This window comes from Coptis chinensis, chromosome 7 (genome assembly GCF_015680905.1).
Source record: "Coptis chinensis isolate HL-2020 chromosome 7, ASM1568090v1, whole genome shotgun sequence".
NCBI classification, from domain to species: Eukaryota; Viridiplantae; Streptophyta; class Magnoliopsida; order Ranunculales; family Ranunculaceae; genus Coptis; species Coptis chinensis.
The window spans coordinates 3627855-3642044 of NC_141462.1; the positions used below are offsets into that span (position 1 = coordinate 3627855).

Consider the following 14190-nt stretch of genomic DNA (forward strand, 5'->3'; position numbering starts at 1 on the left):
TTGATGGTATTCAAATTTGTTTAATTAAAGTTTGTTCTTGTAGGTGCCGATGATTCAGTGTCAGTGGTATTTTCCAAACAAAGATAACTTAGTACAAGGTTTAGGCCGAGCTTGCACATCTGAAGGAGGGTGGATGGGAGGAGCCATCCGCGATACCCACATGTAAAGATAAAGCTTGGGGCAGTTGGATATGCTCTGCGTTATCAAATAGAATGTAACACTACGCGGTCAATAGTTCCATCCGCAGATCCGCAACTACGAGCCACCAACTGCCTTCCGGTGTCGGTGTAAGAAGGATTTTATAATTTAATGTTTGCTTTGTCGATACAAGGTGAATCTTGCATCCTTTTCGAGATTGACACTTCCGCTCTTGAGACAAGGTATGGGCACTGGCCCTTTTTAATATCCTAAGAGCATGTCAAGCTTGAGTATCATGATGTCATTTGCTTAACACATTACTTAAGATGATACCATGTGACTAAAGCATTCAAACTATATTATTCCCTTAACATATTTTCTTGTCATGCCTTTATAACATCTATGGTAGTAGTGCTGAATGAATTTTCAGGTGGCAGATTTCCAATATCGTATTTCAGAAGATATCACAACATTATTCTAGTACGCAGAGACAACGGAGGGGATGAGCCCTTCGCGAACGATGATGTCCGAATTCAACTTGGGGGCAAAGCCGAAATGCGCCCCAATATCTCCAAGCGCGGTAGGGAGCCCTTCCACGCAGGGCGATGAGGTCTGAAATCAATTTGGGGGAAAACTGAGCTGCCCCTAACATCTCCAAGGCGGCCCGGGTGAGCCTTTTGGACGATGAAGTCTGAATTCAACTTGGGAGCAAATTGAGCTGCCCCCAACATCTTCAATGCAGCAGGGATGCTGGACTGCCTAGACTGAAAGTGTGAAATGGAGTGATTAAATAACGTAGTGGAGGGCAATTCACAATTTGACACACTTAATTCAAGCCTTTTTGCTGGTTTCAATTTTTAGTCTCTTCAATTTTCTATAGAAATTGCTATGTCAGAACATGAAAATTATTGATGTAACTGTGATAGCCATATTCATGACTACTAAGATCACATGTAGAAGGAGCCAAGAGTACAACACTTAGAGAAAAAAAAAAAGGAAAGAAGAGAGAAGTGGACCTTGTATGGTATTAGGCCCAATAGATGGGCCTAAGATCATGAGTTCCAAGGACTTTGACCTAAAGGGAGAGGGCGGCTAAGAGAGGGAAGAGGAGGAAAAGAAAAAAGGAAAAGGCGGAGAGAGATGAGAGAAACTACGGCACAGTTGATCCCCGGGAGTCGTAGGCAACCGAGATGGGTTTAGCTGATAAGGAAATAGTGAGTATTTCTCCTCTTCGAGATGAAACAGAAAATGAGAGACATGTAAGATTAAAGGGTATGAAATGGGTTAACACAGTAACACTCTTTGATATTAAAGTGAATGAAAACCTTTTACAACTAGTTCTCCCAAACCTTGAGAAATGCCCCATCTCTATCGCGAGGATCTGGTTTGTATCTCGGGGAAACGTGAACCTGTTGACGAGGATCTATCATTTCTTGTAGATGGGATCTTTCATTTCGCTAGGGGTGTGAGGTATGAACCATCTATTATTTGGTCCAGCAAACAAAGCAACGCTCCTATTTTTTCTTTTTTAGACTTGAAATAACATAACCATGGACAAAGGTCTAGTTGTTGAAGCACCGAGGATCCTAAAATTAACGCCCCTATTAGAGCCAGGGAGAGAAATTTGGGGGGTACCATACGATGGGACGTGTTGTCTCTAGTGTTTTAGGACTAGAACCACCGAACCACATGTTCATCATGGCCTTGAAATGGATGCTAAAATTGCTGAATGCCTCGTGCGAAGAAATATCTCTATGCTCACACTAGCAACCTGGCGTAGGGCCAAACTAATTAACCAATCAGCTTATAAATTCCAATCACTTGAAGCACAACTCCTGACAAGTGCAAACCTTCTACAATGGGGAAATATCTTGAAAATGGTACGTGGTATTGAAGTTCCATCACAGGTATAAAATCTAAATCGTTGTCTTATTGGATTCATTAAATGAAATAGCCAAAAAGAGTTTTAGCCAGCTTCGACCAAGCAAACTTAAATATCAAAGAGGGTGGGGACTCTGTCTCTTCCTTCATTAAAGCATTAAGAGGGTGGGTACAGTTGGTTAATCAAAGTCAGTTACATTTTTGTAAAAAAAGAAAAAGAATAGCACATAACGAGAACAATAGTTGCAAGCGAAGTTTATGCTTTCTTTAAACTTGTCTAAGCTATGTTTAAAAATGCTGGTAATGCAAATGCATGTTTATGTCTTATTCAAAAGATACACAACAAGGTTTTGTAAATGATAGGGAATATGATACCTATGTTAGGTGTGTGTGTGTGAACTTCTGAGAGAGGCGAATAAGTTGGAGTGTTGAGAGAGGAGAATAAGTTGGAGTGTTGAGAGAGTAAACTTCTCTTTATTAAACGTTACACTCAAGTGTGATCCAGTTGTCTTTTTTCAACTATCTTGTTTTTGTCACAGTACTTGTTTCAACTTTCAACTAATATTACCAATTCAATTTCGCAAGTTGGAGTGTTGGGTGTCTTCCTTTGTTGTTTAATATCTCTTTATTTTTCTAAATGGCTGATTCTCTAATTTCCATTGTGTTGGAGCAATTGGCCTCGTTTGTCCAGCAAGAGGTGGAACTTGTCATAAGTGTTCGCGAAGAAGTTGCAAAGCTGATTAACACACTCAAGATGGTGCAAGCTGTGCTCTACGATGCGGAGGAGAAACAATTTAAGGAGCAAGCAGTGAAGGTTTGGTTGGAGGAGCTCAAAAACATTGCCTACGCTGCTGACGATGTTTTGGATGAATGGCATACTAAAACTCTCATCACGCAAAACCAGGGACCTGATGTCCAAGTCAATCGTGGCACCCGCAATCAGGTTCTTTCTTATTTGCTCTCTCCTTGCTTTTGTTTTAAATCAGTTGTTGTACACCACGACATTGGTAAGAGGATAAAAGAAATACGACAAGGCCTAGATGTGATTTCCCGCAATAAGGACCAACACAATCTCATTGGCACTACCCACCGCGAGGAACCTAGACAGCTAACTAGCTCTCTAGTTGATTTATCCGAGATATATGGTCGTGATCATGATAAAGAAATTATATTGAATAAATTGTTAGATGAAAGTAGCCGTCAAGAAATACCCGTTCAAGTCATCTCCATTGTTGGAACTGGTGGTTTTGGTAAGACAACACTTGCCAAACTAGTCCTTGAAGAAAACAAAGTTATGGCTTTCGAGAAGAGGATGTGGGTGTGTGTCTCCGAGCCATTTGATTTTACAAGGGTTGCCAAGGAGATCACTGAACAAGCTGGAGAAAAGGTCCCAAATGACTCTGGGAGGGAAACTCTGCATAAGTTTCTGCTGATTCAGTCAAGGGAAAAGCGGTTTCTTCTAGTGCTGGACGATGTTTGGACAGAAGATGCTGAAAAATGGAACCCGTTGAAAATTTCTCTAGACAGTGGTGCTGTAGGAAGTAAAATTTTGGTCACCACACGTAATGAAAAAGTTGCAGACATGATGGGCTCTACATATAAACATAGGTTGGGAGAATTGTCTGAGGATGACTGTTGGTGGTTATTCAGTCGTATTGCTTTCCAGGGAAGAGAAGAAGATCTTAGCAAGTTTGAGGAAATTGGTAAGAAACTTGCAAAGAAATGCAAGGGTGTCCCTCTTGCTACCAAGACTTTAGCAAGTCTTATGCCACAAGAAAACAAAAGGATTTGGAACAATGTTTTGACAAGTGAAACATGGGATATGGAACATATTGAAAAAAATATTTTACCTTCTCTTTTCATGAGTTATAACCCTTTGCCCTCAATTTTGAAGCATTGTTTCATGTATTGTGCGATTTTTTCTAAAGATACGGTAATCTCGAAAGATACGGTGGTGAAGTTATGGATGGCACAAGGTTTTCTCGGTTCAGAAGGAAGCAAAGATCTTGAAAAAATTGGAAATGAATATTACGATGATCTCGCTATGCGCTCATTCATTTTTCAAGATTTCAGAAGAGATTCGAAGGCAACATCACACATTGTAAGATGCATGATCTTGTTCATGATTTTGCCAAATTTCTCTCAAAGAGTGAATGTTGCATTCTGGAGACAAATGACACAAAATTTGAAGAAAGCAAAGTTAGTCATTTAGCTATTACGGAAGATATGGAGATTTCCTCAATGATATGCAAAGGCGAAGAACTTGCGAACCTTGTTAACACCCTCTATACAAATAAGGGTTAGTGTTGAGCTATATCAAGAATTAACATGTCTTAGGGCGGTTCCTGTTGAGCTATATCAGGAATTAACATGTCTTAGGACACTGGATTTAGGTGGTAGTGACATCGACAAACTACCAAATGAAGTCGGAAGATTACTGCATCTAAGATATCTTAATTTAAGGGGTACCAATTTGTCAGAGTTGCGGAGACTATATGCAATCTGTACAATTTGCAAACTTTGGACCTCTTTCAGTGCAAAGAGATCCAGAAACTACCTAGCGGTATTGGAAAGTTAACTAATTTGAGACACCTTGGTATTGGAGGAACTGATGCTCTGGGTTACTTGCCACAAGGGATTGGGAGTTTGCGCTTCCTTGAACATTAAGTAAGTTCATTGTCGTGGTTCAAGCATGGGATGCAATCTAGGAGAACTTAAACTTCTCACTTTTCTTCAAGGGAATTTGAAGATTGAAGGATTGGAACAGTGGTAGAAATGAATGAGGCTGCTGAAGCAGAACTGAGGAAGAAGAACCGCCTTCGTGGACTCACTCTAAATTTTGGAGTCTTAGAACAAGCGGGTGTGGAAAAGATGAAAGGTGTTCTCAAAAACCTTCATCCTCATGAAAATTTGGAAGAATTGGAAATAATGGGGTATCCTGGCCTCCAGTTTCCTAGTTGGATCACAAGCGGGTCGAATCTAGTCAGTTTAAAACTTCACGGATGTGGAACACTTACAGAATTGCCTGCTGCTATGGGGAAGATGGAATGCCTTGAAAAGCTAGAAATAGTCAGAATGGGTTCGGTGAGACACATTGGTCGTGAGTTCTATGGGGTTGGCATTGGTGGCAGCAGTAGTTTTGTAGCATTCCCAAAGCTGAAGTCGCTTTTATTTCGTGATATGGTTGAATGGGATGACTGGGATCTTCCAATTTCTAAGGATATAAATGTCATGCCACAGCTGTTAGAGCTCAGTCTGGTAAATTGTTCAAAGTTGAGGAAACTGCCTGCTCTCGGAAAACTACAATCCCTCGAACTTCTTACCATCAACCATCTGGATGCAGTGAAACGAATTGGAAGTGAGTTTTGTGGAGTCGACAGCATTGATAGCAGTAACTCTGGTGAGGGTGTGGCATTCCCAAAGTTAATGACACTTGTGTTTACAAATTTGGAAGGGTGGGAAGAGTGGGAGCTTGGGTTTCAGAGAAAAACGAAGATTTTTCCACAGCTGATAGAGCTCCGTCTGGAAAATTGTTCAAAGTTGAGCAACCTACCTGCTCTCGTAAAACTACAATCCCTCGAACTTCTTATTATCGAAAGACTGGATGCAGTGAAACGAATTGGAAGTGAGTTTTGTGGAGTCGACAGCATTGATAGCAGTAGCTCTGGTGGTGAGGTGATAACAGCAGCATTTCCAAAGTTGAAGAAACTTGTATTTATGTCTATGGGCCGAGTGGGAAGAGTGGGAGCTTCCAATTTCAACAACCAGCATGGGGATACCCCACCGGCAATAATGCCTTGTCTCTGCGAGCTTGAATTGTCTAATTGTCCAGTGTTGAGGGCATTACCAGGTCTTGGAAAGTTAAAATCTCTCGAAAGCCTCACGATAGTTCACACAATGGTTGGTGAATTTTTGGGAATTTCAGATGATGATGATGTACACAATGGTTGTTTCTCTACAGAAGAAGAAGGTGCAATAAGCAGTGGCGGCGGAGAATCAACACAAGAGGGAGTAATCACATTCAGAAATATATTGGGGAATCCTCTACGAAGTATTGGTTGTCTCTGTTTATCAAAATTGGACACAGAGGTAAAACGAATGGGAGGTCTTCTTGCCTGTTTCGGAAATTCTGAAACAACAGGAGGAGGGTCTGCACAGGTGCAACAAGATGAAGAAAAAGAAGTATTATTCCCAAGTTTAAAAAAGCTGGTAATCATTGATCTGCCAATGTGGCGGGGGTCGAATTTGCCTTCCCAGAAAGACAGAGTGGTTATTATGCCTCTTCTCCGTCAACTTACCATTCGCTTCTGCGATAAGTTACAAGTAATACCTCACTACATGTTTTCTCAATCGTTGAAAGAACTTGTAATAGGGGACTGTCCAGAACTTGGAAGGGCCCAGCCTTGCCTTCCTCCACTCCTTGAGTACCTCGAATTCCATAGAAATGTAGGTTTTTTATCAAACTCACTACCTGTATGTGATGTCGAATGCTCCCACAACAACAACAATAGTTACCCATATCTCAAAACTGTTTCCATCTGGTCTTCACACACTTTTCGTCCTCCCCAAGGGTTTCAACAAACTCAAAGGAATTCAAAGATTGGATCTTTTCCGTTGTGACACACTTGATTTCGAGCTCAAGGAGTTGAACCATCTCACCATGCTTCAAGATTTGGATATCAATGACTGTCCTATTCTGAAAGAGCGGTTTGGAGAAGGAAGGGACTGGAGCATCCTTTCCCATGTTCCCAAAATCACCATTGATGGCGAGGAGATTACGAAAAGCAACTGAACTCTGTGGAGGAGGAGGAGCATCAAAGCCCCAAACAGGTAACAATTTCTGATTTTTTTTTTTTTTTTTTTTTTTTTTTTTTTTTTTTTTTTTTAGGGTATCAAAATTAAATATGCAGGAAACTCAAATAGAATTTGAATTAAATGCTTGACAGCTTGAGTGCATAAGATAAGTTGAAACTTCAGAGTGGTACTATACAGATAAATTGGTCACTGTTTTATCATTACCGTTCTTAGTGTTCCATGAGATTCGATAATAATATGTAGTTTCAACAGTTTTGAGGGTAAATTGATCTAATAATGATCACTTCTTCTTTTCGACAATTGCTTCCAATCTTTTACTTTTTCTCCTCTTGCTTTCTTGGTAAATAATTTCTATTGCTAAGCTTATTGATTCACAGATTTTTGTTAGTCAATTTTCAACTAATACTGCTATTTGACAGTTTGACACAAGCTGAAATGCTGATGATGGTAGTGGGTGTTATGGTTGGTTAGCTCAAATGTGTCTATGGTGTCTAAATACACTATTATTTATGCACGCATAGAAACAACTGGGAAAAAAATGGAAACAGAGTGGTGAAAGCAACTGACCTCTATGTGGAGGAGGAGGAACTCAAAGGAGCATCAAAACACGAAATAGGTAACAATTTTTGAAGTTTTTTTTTGTCCCAAACTTCATATCTACTGATACACGTTTATTCAAGGATTTAGCAGTGTCAAAATTAAATATGCATGAAACTAAAATAGAACTCGAATGAAATGTTTGACTGCATAAGATAAGTTGAAACTTCAGGGTATAGCTCACAGATAAAATTAGATAAGGTGAATGAAATAGAACTTGAATGAAATGTTTTAGTGCATAAGATAAGGTGAAACTTCTTAGCTTTCCAATGCAAAAAAAAAATCAGAATTAGAAAAGTACTTGGCTTTAATAACCCCGACCCAGAATAATTTGGCGCAATATTTATATATTTGAGGATATTGGTAGTGCTGGATGTTGGGTACCATTTTCTTTTAGTTTGTTTCCTTTTTTGAGTGGGTGGGGTTCCCAAATTTTTAAATCAAAGTTGGCCCTTTCATGTCTTACCTTCTCTTTTTTCATTGTTTTGTGCACGTCCCAAGAGTGCAAATCCGACCATCTAATATACTTAGATTGAATAGTGTATCTTTGTAGTAGTTTCTTTTTTATATGGTTCCTATTGAAGGGGTCCAGATTTTTATTTAAACTTTTCATCCCTCATTCTTAGCCAGGAGAAAGCTTGGAAGAAGCATTGTGGAGAGAAATATGGGAAGAGAGTGGTTTTGAAGTAGGCGACGTCGTCTATCACAGTTCTCAGCCATGGCCTGGTAAACTTTTTGCGTCTTCTCTTGAGTGGTAATCGTGTTTATTGATCCGTTTCATTGCATTATAATGGCAAAGTAGGGCAATTAGTATAGATAATCATATTCCAGTTAAACATGCAGTTTTCGCAAATTGTGCTAATTTGAGACTGATGTAGTCGTTGCTGGCAATATATTTGAGTCAGAAAAATGGCACCAAAATTTGAAAATGTTACAATAATACCATTATTATTGTCATCTTATCTGGATAACCAAGTAGGTTTGTTATCATCAATGAATTACTATTCTGGATAATCTAAGTCAATGAATTACTATTCTCATATTCTGAACAAACTAAGTCTAAATATGATGTCAAACATGAAAATCAGTTATGTTAATAAATGAAAGGTGTTCTCAAAAACCTTCATCCTCATGAAAATTACTAAGTCTAAATATAATGTCAAACATTAAAATCAGTTATGTTAATAAATGAACAACAACCCCTCGTTTCTTTTCTTTCATAGTTTAGGGTCTATATTTACTTCTTTATCGTCCATGCACACATCATAAGTTTCTTGTCTAATGGAAGTATAAAGTAGGTACATTTCTCAACACAATGTCAGCTGGGTCAGCTACCTATTAGTTTCTCTGTACACATGAATGAAATAAATTTTGCAACATTCTTGTATATTTTTTGTGATTTCTAAGGCTGTATTCAAATAGTACCAAGGTGTCTGTTATTACCCCTTCAGGATGTTTATAGCTATCTGAGAGTCAGCAGACACCACTTTCTTTTTTTACCTAGTAGAACACACCTGGTTTACCATAAAGTATCGCCTGAATCTCTTGGTATAAGACTGATCTCATGCCCACTTCTTCTGTATGGGCAAGTAATACTTCTCCCTCTGAGTTTCTGATTACTCCAACTCCAGTTCTAGTATCTGTCATGGCTCCATCCGGGTTCATCTTGACAGCATCCTACTTGTTTGATCCATGAACAAAGGATAGGTTTTCTTGTCTTGTAGTTGACCTGTAGTCCAATCTTGTCCATGAGGACCCTTTCCTCTATTGTGTCTTTCAATTCTTATACTTGGCTTTGCAGGTAAGTTTCCATTTCACTGATCAGTTTCTCTCTCACTATGTTGCTAGGTTGACTTCTCTTTTTCGTATTTGGGAATCATGTCGGAATGTAGTGAGCCATGCTTAGCTCCTTGCTAAGTGCTAGCTATCTTGTCTGTACACTTTTATTGCTAATGAAATATAACTTTTCACGGATGAAAATAAAAGGTTGACTTGTGTTTCTAAACCTTCTGAAGTTTCTTTCTGTCAACAAGTGGCTCACAGTTGCATAAACGTAGGTTTTAAGTATCTGAACTTCTAAGCCTTCTATATCATTTCTGGAACATAGTTTCATGAATATCGTCCATTCTCTGTTATGGTCTCTTTGTATTCTTCCTCCAAGTGCATTCTTAACACCTTACCAGACTTCCCTGCTACATGGGCATTCCAAGAGGAGGTGTTTGGAATTATCTCGAGTTGTTGCATAAGCTGCATTTGGAATTCTGTATGACCTTTTTTCTTCTTCAATCTATGGGCATTCAAAGAGAGCATTGAAGTATTCTTTGGGCCAGATTTTTTATTATAATGTTGTCTGATGCTGTTATGATTCACAGAGCTGCAGAAGTTTGGTGGTCATAATGAAATAGAGATGGGTACTGTTGCATATAAGATAGTGGAGCTACAACTGCAGTACTAGAAATGTAAATATGATAGCATGTTATGTATAGAATCTGCCCATTGCTTATCCCACTTGTCATGATATCAAAATTTTGCAGAAGCCTTTAGTCAATAAAATGGTTCAAGTCCTTAACGATACCACTGGTCAAGGACGGTGAAAAGAAATTCAGGTAACTAAAACCCTCAACCTCAATGGGCTAGTTGAAAATGCAGTGGTAGATGTTTGTAGCAACTTATAAGCCCAAAGTGTTACTAATATATAAAAACGTATAATGTTTGATGTCTTTTACTGATCAGTGTATATGTACTGATAGTCTAAACTTAATGTAGAACAGGAACGCAAAAAACGAGTAGATCGTTATCATAGCGAATAGCTAGGATTCACTAGCAAGTATAGTGGGGAGGAAGAGGAAAAAAGAAAAAAAAACAATAAAATGGATAGTCTCTTTTAACCCTTTGTGCATGTATGAACTATGGATGTTGTTTGTGAATCTGAAGTTTGTTGTTGTGGAAACAGGTTATAAGTGACAACCATACTCTAGTTTGACAAGGTTCACTAGTCTGACTTATTCATTTTAGTTCAAAAATTCAAACAAGGTTGCATGTGACAACCAAACAGTAGTCTGACTTATTTTAGGGTGTCCTTCACTGGACTTTGCTGACCTAAACATGGTGAACTACTACCAAAATTGTTGGTGCATAACTGAGCCGGTAGTATTATGGGTTTTAGTTGTTATTGCACATGACATGACTTGAATAAATCAAGTAAAATTATGAGCAATCATTTTGAGTTAGGCATTTATGCTGTGTTTGTTCTTCTCCATTATTTTTAATAATATGATTAATATAACAATAGATAGACAAGTGACTGTGGAGCAAGGCAACTATTGTGTTATCCGCATAAAATTTGAGAATCCCCAAGGTTGCTGTTATAGGAATTTTGAAAGTGGTTAAGTCCACATCTTTCAGTGCTGATCTTTTTTGGAGTGTATATATAAGCCTTGTATCTCATCCACACGAGTAAATGGTTCAGTCTAGTTATAAATATGGAATTGAAACCTTGAAACTATATAGGAGAGCTAATTAGACCTATATCACTTTCCCTTCTGGGAAATGTGGAAGAAAGAGTTTATTCATCTTGTTTATTGACATCTTGGAATTATTACATTAGTTTGGAGCTTCATGGCACAGTCTGATTTGAAGAGTGTATGGAAACGCTCTCAAGCAGAAAGGGTACTGGATGTATCTTTTATCAAGTCTAATAATACTGTGTTGATAATTGTTAAGTTATCTATGAAGATTTGATCTTTTTTCCGCTGTAGTTAGCTTGCTGATCTTCTTCACATTAGTTATGCCTTCTTAAGTTTAACGGGCGAGGGGGAGCAAAAATTCTTGAAAATCTTTTGTCTCATGAATGCAGCTCGTGAAGAAGGTTGCTGACAAACTAGCAAGTTTTATGGCTAAAAATGGAAGGCAGTTTGAGCATATCACGCGCCAAAGAAACCCTGGGGATACACCTTTTAAGTAAGTTTCTTATAGACCTATTACAACGTTATAGTTGCCCTCATCACTACAGTGTCCCTTCTTTGTATTTTAGTTATTTTCAGCAGCACTGGTCTAGAAAGCATAGTTTTGAACCACTTTGCTCAGAGAGACTTTGTGATGATTAGTAGCAGGGAGGATTTTAGGAGGTGTATGGGTTTGCAGCTGAGTTTGTTTGTTTTGTTTTGTTTTGCTTTGCTTTGTGTTTTTTTGTGTGTGGGTGGTTGGGGTGTGTGTGTGTGTGGGTGGTGGTGGGTGGCGCCCTATCTGGATAGCGATTGCCATCATATATTTTGACTTTGTCTATCTGTTACTCTTTCCAATTAATTGCGTAGGAAAAAGATAAAAATCAATGTTTCTGTTTGTACAATCTAGTACTTCAGCAACACTTGCTCTGTGCTGGTGTATTTATATTTTTCCGCCGTATGCTGTGCAGGTTTCTGTTTGATACAGGCTGTGCAGACTACAAGTACTATGAGTCGAGGCTTATTGAAGAAGAAAGACTTCTTGCGCCTACTGTAGATTTTCAAACACAGAGTGGTTTGTGCTCTTTTTCTTCCAATTCAAGAATTTATCTTTAATGTCAGGTTTTCTGAGTTAATTACTTAATTAGTTTTTTGAAATATTTGGGATTTTAGATGATAAAAATCGTGTCGGAAACTGCATGACACATTTGTGAATTGTAATCAAACCGTATCAACTCAAACAATAGATGCAAATTCCACTCACACCTGTCACTCACGAGAACACGGCGTTGAATGTAACTAACCCATGTATCATTCGTCAGATACGGACACACATGTCCGTGTCTTTGTAACTTAGTTTCAAATGATAGATGGAAATTGCACTCATTCCAATCACTCAATAGAATACGGCATTCAAGTATGGGTTGATTGCCATTGAACATTTGCACTCATTTTGTTGCTCAGTTGATACTTCTGATGTGATTAACCATTTCTACCATATGGATCATTTAATTTAGGGGCAATAGGCGAGTCTACGACCTGTTAGATGCTATTCTGTAGGATAGGGAATACACTTACCTTATAAGCTTTATCAGTTCAAGTTTCCCAAATCTCTGGGTGTTTCATTTTTCTCACTGGTTGTGAGTTTTTGTACAATAAAATTGATACTAATTAATGTTCATTTTCAGGGAGCTCAAACACTTCTGGTTTTAAAGCATCAAATGGTTCTCAAAAGAATCAGTCTAACTATCAAACTCCTGCTTCAGCGTTATATGAAGCGAATGAGGACACACAAGCAGGAAGTAACTCTTACGGTGTGTATGTTATCTTTTATCAAACTCTTGCTTACATTTTATTTTCTTAGTCTGTTACAATAGTTTGAACTGAAGATATGTGATACCCAGGTGAGCGCAGCGCACCATCGGCTTCAGATCCTATAGCTATGATGGAGTTTTACATGAAAATGGCTGCGCATGAAGAGCGGAGAAGACAGCCTAAGCAGTCAAAAGAGGAGATGCCTCCCCCTGCATCTCTTCATGGTCAGATTTAATTCTTTTTTATATTCCCCCTTCTCTGGAAAAGTTCGTTTGAATCACATGTCTGCGAGAAGCATATGAGGAATTGCTAGAGGTGTTCTAAGTTCTAACAACTCTTTTGCAAAATATTGAACTTATACTTCTTTTCTTGTGCATTGTAGCCGCTTCAGGGAAGAAGGGACACCATATGGGTGATTATATCCCACTCGAAGAACTTGAGAAATTTATGGCCAACTGCAATGACGTTGCTGCACAGAAGGCTGCTAAGGAGGCTGCAGAGAGATCTAAAATTCAAGCTGACAATGTTGGGCATAAGCTTTTGTCCAAAATGGGCTGGAAAGAAGGTATTACTTATGTTATATAAGACATGTCTGTTCCTACTAAATTACTTGGCGTGTGTTTGATTTGCGTATTTTTTGTGGTAAAAGATACTTACCTCGTTAGAAGAAATTAATTTGGTTTTTTTTTTCAGTGTGGATTTTCTCAAATACCTTACACCACTAAAGAGAAGAACTCTTTTTTTGTGGTGGAGGGGTGTGTGTGCGTCTGTGTGCTTATTCTTTTTACATTTTACCAATCTGCAAGTCAAGATTGCCTTTTTTGTTTGTAACCATGATTTGAATATACCATTATAGGTGAGGGTCTGGGGAGTTGGAAGAGCGGTCGTGCCGATCCAGTCATGGCGGGAAATGTGAAAACAAACAACCTTGGGGTTGGTGCACAAGCTCCTTGTGAGGTTACTCCGGAGGATGACATCTATGAACAGTATAAGAAGAGAATGATGCTTGGCTACCGTTACAGACCTAATCCTCTGGTGAGCGTCTTTATTCCTTGGCCTTGAGCATTCTGTCTTATCTTTCCCCCCTTCAAAATTTCTCTAGTTTTTAGTTGGCGCTATATTTCAAAACAAAATAATAACATCCATTCTTGTTTTGGTTACACAGGGCAATCCTTGTAAAGCATATTACTGAAAGCCATAGGCGGTACTTGTGAGGACCTGAGGGCGTGTGGATATATCATTAGGTTGTCCTAGAATTTGATGAAAATCAGAAGAAATGGGGAAAATATTGATATTTTGTTTGTGATTACTTTTATAGTCTTATTTATACACAATTACTTCTTGTAAGATTGCAATTAATTTTCTTTTCTGGACAGCCAAGTTTGTTCTGTATTCTCGAGTCTCTTTTTTATGCTGGGCTGTGAACCAAGGGTCAATTGTTTTTATGTAGTTTGATAGTTTGATATGCAAAACGAATAAATAGACAATAGACACCCAACAT

The 14190-nt window shown here is 38.6% G+C and overlaps 3 protein-coding genes across 8 annotated transcripts; all 3 read left to right on the forward strand.

Annotated features, from left to right (window-relative positions):
- The first annotated feature begins 1360 nt into the window (after positions 1-1360).
- LOC147485294 (disease resistance protein RGA2-like) lies at positions 1361-4686 on the forward strand. The gene is given in 4 exon segments (XM_086573507.1): positions 1361-2045; positions 2690-4120; positions 4274-4499; positions 4502-4686. Coding segments are annotated over 4 exon segments (2040 nt in total). The 5' UTR covers positions 1361-1847.
- LOC147485295 (SURP and G-patch domain-containing protein 1-like protein) lies at positions 4667-14064 on the forward strand. 6 transcript variants are annotated; one of them, XM_086569866.1, is made up of 12 exons: positions 6617-6849; positions 7254-7450; positions 8058-8157; positions 9804-9890; positions 9966-10037; positions 11288-11391; positions 11846-11949; positions 12563-12688; positions 12779-12913; positions 13072-13254; positions 13546-13724; positions 13855-14064. In XM_086569866.1, the coding sequence occupies exons 6-12, from the start codon at positions 11324-11326 to the stop codon at positions 13879-13881; spliced, it is 822 nt and encodes a 273-aa protein (XP_086425992.1). In that variant the 5' UTR covers positions 6617-6849; positions 7254-7450; positions 8058-8157; positions 9804-9890; positions 9966-10037; positions 11288-11323; the 3' UTR covers positions 13882-14064. The 6 variants fall into 6 exon arrangements, with proteins under 6 accessions (XP_086425991.1, XP_086425992.1, XP_086425994.1 ...); XM_086569865.1 differs by lacking the exon at positions 9804-9890 and having other exon boundaries at positions 4667-6849; XM_086569868.1 differs by lacking the exon at positions 9804-9890 and having other exon boundaries at positions 6651-6849; positions 8062-8157.
- LOC147485296 (uncharacterized) lies at positions 4795-9886 on the forward strand. The gene is made up of 3 exons (XM_086573508.1): positions 4795-6465; positions 6723-6849; positions 9804-9886. Exons 1-3 carry the CDS (start codon positions 4795-4797, stop codon positions 9884-9886), a joined length of 1881 nt encoding a protein of 626 aa, XP_086429634.1.
- Positions 14065-14190: the final 126 nt, after the last annotated feature.